The 6,359-nt window shown below is 38.6% G+C and overlaps 1 protein-coding gene across 1 annotated transcript; it reads left to right on the top strand.

Annotated features, from left to right (window-relative positions):
* The first annotated feature begins 2,476 nt into the window (after positions 1-2,476).
* LOC115819551 (phenylethanolamine N-methyltransferase-like) lies at positions 2,477-3,819 on the top strand. Its single transcript, XM_030783060.1, has 3 exons — positions 2,477-2,672; positions 2,861-3,068; positions 3,381-3,819. Exons 1-3 carry the CDS (start codon positions 2,477-2,479, stop codon positions 3,817-3,819), a joined length of 843 nt encoding a protein of 280 aa, XP_030638920.1.
* Positions 3,820-6,359: the final 2,540 nt, after the last annotated feature.

Genomic DNA, 6,359 nt, shown 5'->3' with positions numbered 1-6,359 from the left:
ATTATGGAAGGTACTATTCAGCGCAATTCTATCGAGTAATGTGGAAACATTTCTAGACAGTAATTTTGTTCGTCTAATGCTTTCAGTTAAAAAAAAAAAAAAAAGCTTCAGAGTGTTTAAAGTGGAATCAATGAACAGTACAGATTGTACACGCCTGTGGCCAAACTGACACACCAGTCCCTTACTTCTTCCTGCTAAAATGAGCCTTTTGAATTTTAGGTTACATTTTAGGTCATTTATTTTTTAATAATGACACTTGGCACTTGTAAAAGGTGGGATACAAGATATCTAGGGCTTAGCTGCTGTTGAACATTTTGAAAAAAATATTTGAAAGAAACAAATTAGCAAGAACGTAGCAACAGACCTGTGTGCTAAATATAAAGTATGTAAAATTATTTGTGTTTTACAAGCATTTCATGGCTGTTTTTGTAATCCTGTGCTGCACAATTACTATTTCTTTCCCCATGTGGTTAATAATGCTTGCCCATCTCCCTTTGTTGTCTCAGAGAATTATGTGTTGTGGTTGTCAGATTTTGAGCAAGACACTGATGCACGTATGGATCTCTCTTTTATATTGACAAGCTCTGGCAGTAGCTTGTATGGTATAAAATAATTTAAAAAGTGTTCAGCTTATTTTTTCTTCCTTCTCCTGACACAAGTTTAGCAGTGTGCTTAGCTTATTATAAATAGCCATTAAGATTCAATGTATCCAACAGGTATTTTTTGCTGTGGGTCCTGGATCTGGGAGCCATTAAGATTCAATGTATCTAACAGGTATTAGGACTTTCTTGTCAGGCAGCATGATGGCACAGTGGGTAGCGCCATCAGGTTCGATTCCTAGCTGGGCGGCCGTGGTCCTTTCTGTGCAGAGTTTGCGTGTTGTCCGTGTGGGTTTCCTCCAGGAGCTCCAGTTTCCTCCTACAGTCAAAAGACATGCAGGTTAGGCCCTAAATTGCTCCTAGGTGTGAGTGTGTGAGTCTGTGTGTCTGCCCTGTGATAGACTGATGACCTGTCCAGGGTGTTTCCCTGCCTTTCACCCTATGAGTGCTGGGATAGGCTCCAGCACCCTCCGCAACCTTAATTAGGATAAGCGGCTTTGAGAGTGAGTGAGTTTTGGAAATTCTGACCAAAAATTCCACAATAAGACACTTTTAAAGTTCATTTTCTTTTTATTTTGATGCCATGTTTGTAAATCTAACCAACAGTTCATATGCAACAAATCGATAAAAATACTAGCAAAATTTAACCTCTTAACACGCATGAACTGATTTATTTATTTATTTTACCAGGGCCAGATTTTCTTTAAAAAATGACTTAGGATATTGTAACCTGAATGAATAACTTAGGTAAAGCAACTCAAGTCACTACTAAAAAATTGTTATTGCAGTGCAACTGGGCATTTAAAGCTCATTCCAGAAACAAACATAATTTACTGTTTCTCACTAAAACTGTCTCCTGACACCATTTGCATAGTCCATTGAAGGGCATTGCACTCATCATTTGTCTCTGCTTCAACCAAACTTCACACTGAACTGAACTTCAGAATATTTGTTTTCCTGTTGCCTTAATAAAGTACAACTTCCAGAGGGATTAAAGTTTATCTTTACAAGAAAATGATCAAATGGCAGCTGGTGATAAGAGATTAACAGGGTGAACTACTGAGGCCAGATTACTCAGAATGGCACATTGTATTGTAAATTCTGTTGGATTTACAAAAGTGGTTATTTTGTAACTATACAGCTTATCTACTAGGAGTAGGATTCAATGTTAAAAATTAAAAATGTTTCTAAGTAAAGACCAATTAAATTTTATTATCACCAAGCTGAATTTACTCACCCCCCTGAAAAAGCTAAGGTTGAAATGGAAGGCTATACAAGACCAATAATTATTTCTCTGTCTCTGTCTGTCTCTTTCTGTAACCCCTTGTCCACCATCAGCAAACGGGTTCTTGAACCGCTTCCATTCAGGATTCTTTGAACTTTGGTGCCTTCTAGCGAACCAGCCTGCGTTTCCACAAGTTTTGAGTGGAACCATTGTAATCAAGGATGCGTCTGCAAGGGAGGGCGTTGCACAATGCACAACAGAAGTAAACAGTAGTAGCAAGATGGTGGATCACATTACCTGTAAGCTTTTGTTGTTGCAAAAAACAACCATGGTCCAACTACTAATCCACAATACACAATGGAAGTAAAGAACGGTTCACACTGGAAAAACCAGCTATGTTGTGGTTCCAGCCGGGAACCAGCTTTTCAGATACCAAACCAGTTTGTTGAGTAAGGGCCATTCTATGATCATCAGTGCCTGGGGTTAGAGTGGCACAAAACCTGATTGTCCAACAGTCCAAATAATAACAAACAAGGATCTTTATCTCTGAGGCTGCAACTACATTGTAAAGTAAACATCCTGAGGCAAGTACATACAAGTATAAGTATGTCAGGGTGATGTTTTCTTCAGCAGAGGCTTGCAGATTGACAGGATGGAGGGACAGAACGGAAGGGAAAGAGCTGGGCAAGAAAAAGGATTTTCTGAGGCTGAGCTGAAGACATGTTACCAGGACTTTGATCCTGCGGCGTACCTGCAGTATAACTACACTCCGCCACGTGCTAGCTTTGACAACAAAGACAATATCGTACCATGGCAACTTGGGTGGCTACACAGGGCTTTTACTGAAGGTACATTTTCTCCTTTATGTTTCTTTCTCCATCTTTCTCTATGCAAACATCTCTTCCATATTCCCAATCTCTGCTCTTCATCTGCCAGCTGTCAGTTCTTGTGCCGCCATAACTTTTTGGCCTCTTTTACTTTTTCACAATTAAAATGCTCTTGCTTCTCTCTCTCTCTCCCTCTCTCTCTCTCTCAGGTGATGTGAAGGGGGATATTCTGGTGGATATAGGTTCTGGTCCTACTCTCTATCAAGTGATGAGCGGCTGTGAGCGTTTTCGTCGTGTGATCCTTTCTGACTTTGTGGAGGCGAACCGCAGGGAACTGCAGAACTGGCTACAGGGCAAGAGTAACAGTCTAGACTGGACTCCTTTCTTTCAGTATGTCTGTAAACTGGAGGGGAGAAGGTGAGACTCAAAATGCACCCTTTTCTGTACATTAATGCATACTTCACCAAACAAATTGGTATTTGAAGGTTGCTTGAAAAGATTAGGTCACCATCAACTCCAGTAAAGACAGTTTCATTCATGAACTCAACATCACAAGTAAATCGTGTCATGAAAAAAAATAAAATAAAATTCTACCAGCCAACTGATAGACCTCTACTTGAGGACAAATGCCACAATTTTTTAAACATGTTGCTTAAGCTTTGTTTCAGACATCAGCGATTTACTTATACTTACCTGTCAATCACACCCCCCCCCCCCCTTTTTTTTTAGCCCTGATGCATGGAGTGAAAAAGCACAGCGTCTTCGATCCGTGGTAACCGACGTGTTACCCATTGATGTACATCAACCTCACCCGTTATCTCCGGAAGCCTTGCCTCCATCTGGAGCTGACTGTCTGATCTCCTGCTTCTGCCTGGAGTCTGCTAGTCCTGACCTGGCTTCCTTTAACAGAGCCTTGGGTCACATCTCCAGCCTGCTTCGTCAGGGGGGCCACCTCCTGCTCATTGGAACCCTGGAAATGACATTCTACTATGCAGCACCAGAATTGTGTATCCCTGCGGTGCGCCTGGATGAGGCTCAGCTGTGTTCCAGCCTGAAGAACTGTGGCTTCCAGCTGCTGGAACTCAGCGTTTACAATCTACCACAGGACATGCAGAAAAGCACTGATGATGCTAGGTCCATGTTCTTTGTGAAAGCTAAGAAACAGTAAGCATGGGGAAAGTAAAGAAAAGAGTTTAGTGAAGCAGACTTTTGATTGATAAATAACCTTTTAAAATATATGTTTAGTCAGGCCTGGATGACAGAGTAAATTTACTGAATTAGCCAAAAATGAAAGAAAAAGCAGAAGAGGGTTAACTTACTTTATGACCAAATTGTAAACATACTATGTTTTGAGGGGAATTCTTTTACTGTATTTATTTCTTTTGATCATTTCAGTTGAAAGCGTTACATGTGGTGGGTATTTAATAAATTATGATAACTGAAACGTCTGCTGATTTCTTACTAAAAGCTATATATTTTTTAAAGGATTTAAAGTGTTTTGATTCTTGAACACCGTTATACACACTAGTAACAAGAGCAAATGGAGTACAAAAGAAAATGTGACATTCAGTAAAATAGAACACAAAATATATTAAGTGGAAGGGTGGGTCAAGTTCTCTGCATGGATTCTGTAGGTCTCTAAATCAAGATCTTGAACAAGATACATGCCACTGATGGAACGGCTCTCTGATATTATTTAAATATATCACTGGATTTATGACCAGCTTACATGAGGTATTGACTTGTTGGTCTAGTTTGACATCTTAAAAGGACAGTTCCTTAAAAACACCAACCAAATGTGGAACCTGCACAAGATTTTTACTAAGAGTGTCCCTCACGTGTGTATTGCAAAATTCTTCTTGAATGCATGCATCTAAATGGAATATTTAGAATCAAGACCAACTGAAAATGTGTGTGCTTTTTTATGTCTTTCATATAAATACTAAGGCCGCCGGTTTTTTGAGGAATGTATGTAATATGTTTCTTTTATTACTATAACTTTGTTTGTTTTTGCAGATACTTTTCATCAAGAGTAATTTAGAAGCAGAGCATTGAGATTGAGTAGGGAAACAAATATATCTTCAGAGTACAGTGCAGGCCCTTAGTATGGAAAAGTGCCAACAATAATCACCAAAACTGTATCATTTTTCCCTTTCAGAAATGTTCGCTTTAACTGCACATTTTAAATCTGTGATTATGGTAGTAGTAAAGATAATTGGTCAGTATATTGTTTTTTTAGTTTTGTTTTCCTCCCATTTTTATCATGTTTCTTGATTCTCTGATTACTCTTTATTTTTCAGTTATATGGCAGTCCACTTTCTTCACTAATCTAATGACACATAAACCTCAAAATTTCAAATGACGGACTCAGTTAGTACTTTGGCACCTTGTCAGACAAGGTCTGGGCTTCAATTAAGTTTCACTTAAACTTTTTCAGCCATCTTTGTTGTTTCAAAGAATTATTTGTGGTTTTCAGATTTTGAGACAGACACAGGTACAAGCTTGGATGTCTCTTTCACACTGACAAGCTCGCACAGTAGCTTGTTGTCATGGTTGGTTAAAGAGACTGGATGTATGCGCAGGTCAGTTTCAGTTTATTTACATGGAACATGAAAAAGACTTTTTGGAACTTACGAATGCAGATTCAGGCTTGAGGAGGGTACTCCAGAAAGAGTTAGCCAACTCAGAGCAAATAGTAAACCTTCTAATAGAAAAGCCCTATGGCTTTGTTTTGCTAGGAGAATGAAGCCAAAGGGCTCTTCTATTAGGAGTTTTACTACTTAGGGATGTACCCAAATCCAGATACGTTATTCGGGAAAGCACATATAATGCGATGGAAACAGATATTTCTTCTACCCGAAGTTGCTCGTTATTATTCGGGGAAAAAGACAAGATTGACATGTCTGTGCCTCAGCCATTATGTTTCTTGAAATCGACTCATATCAAATACACATTATTGAAAAGTGATCGCTATATTCTGCAGTCGCTCCCATCGATTCAGTGTAAATTACTGTTGTAAAATAGTAGCCTATTTCCCCAGCAAACTTCAATAACGTTAACACATCAAGAATCGCGAACGCAGCATCATTGGAATTCAAGATTATTCTCTTCAACTCAAGGATATTTTTCTATATATTTTTACTGCGAATAGTGTCTATTTCCAATGCAAAACAAACTCTTTCGATTTAAAGCGTCTTTAAGTTTCTGATTGGTCAAAGTCCCCCTGTTAAAGGGATTGTGGTGGTAGTTCAGACAGTTCATAAAACTTTGTTAAAAACAAAAATAAAAATAAAAAGAGAGAGAGATGAAAAGTACAATATGAGGATGTGGAAATAATAATAATAATAATAATAATAATATTTATATAGAGCCCAGTATCACTATTTATAGTCTCAAAGGGCTTTACATGTTTATAACAAAGTCAAATCAAAATTATATCATGCATAAGTTCGAGAAAATAGATAAGTCTTTAGTTTTGTTTTAAAGGAATTGAGAGAGTTTGCCTCTCTAACTTCTTTAGGTAAACCATTCCAAAGGAAGGGAGAGCGGTAGGAAAAGGCTCGGTTGCCAGCAGACTTCTTTTTAACTCTTGGAATGACTAATAATCCAGAATCTTGAGAGCGCAGGGTGCGAGGTGGGTTATAGGGTGTAATTAAGCCAGACAGGTAGGAGGGCGCAAGCCCATGTAAAATTTTATATGTTAATAAG

The sequence above is a fragment of the Chanos chanos genome, chromosome 8, assembly GCF_902362185.1.
Source record: "Chanos chanos chromosome 8, fChaCha1.1, whole genome shotgun sequence".
Lineage (NCBI taxonomy): Eukaryota > Metazoa > Chordata > Actinopteri > Gonorynchiformes > Chanidae > Chanos > Chanos chanos.
The sequence above is the reverse complement of the archived record's forward strand: the minus strand, read 5'-3'. Positions and strand labels throughout refer to the sequence as shown.

Coding starts and splice junctions, on each gene's coding strand:
- LOC115819551 (XM_030783060.1), top strand. CDS start 2,477: ATGGAGGGACAGAACGGAAGGGAAAGAGCTGGGCAAGAAAAAGGATTT. Junction 2,673..2,860: donor ACACAGGGCTTTTACTGAAG/GTACATTTTCTC, acceptor TCTCTCTCTCAG/GTGATGTGAAGGGGGATATT. Junction 3,069..3,380: donor TGTAAACTGGAGGGGAGAAG/GTGAGACTCAAA, acceptor CTTTTTTTTTAG/CCCTGATGCATGGAGTGAAA.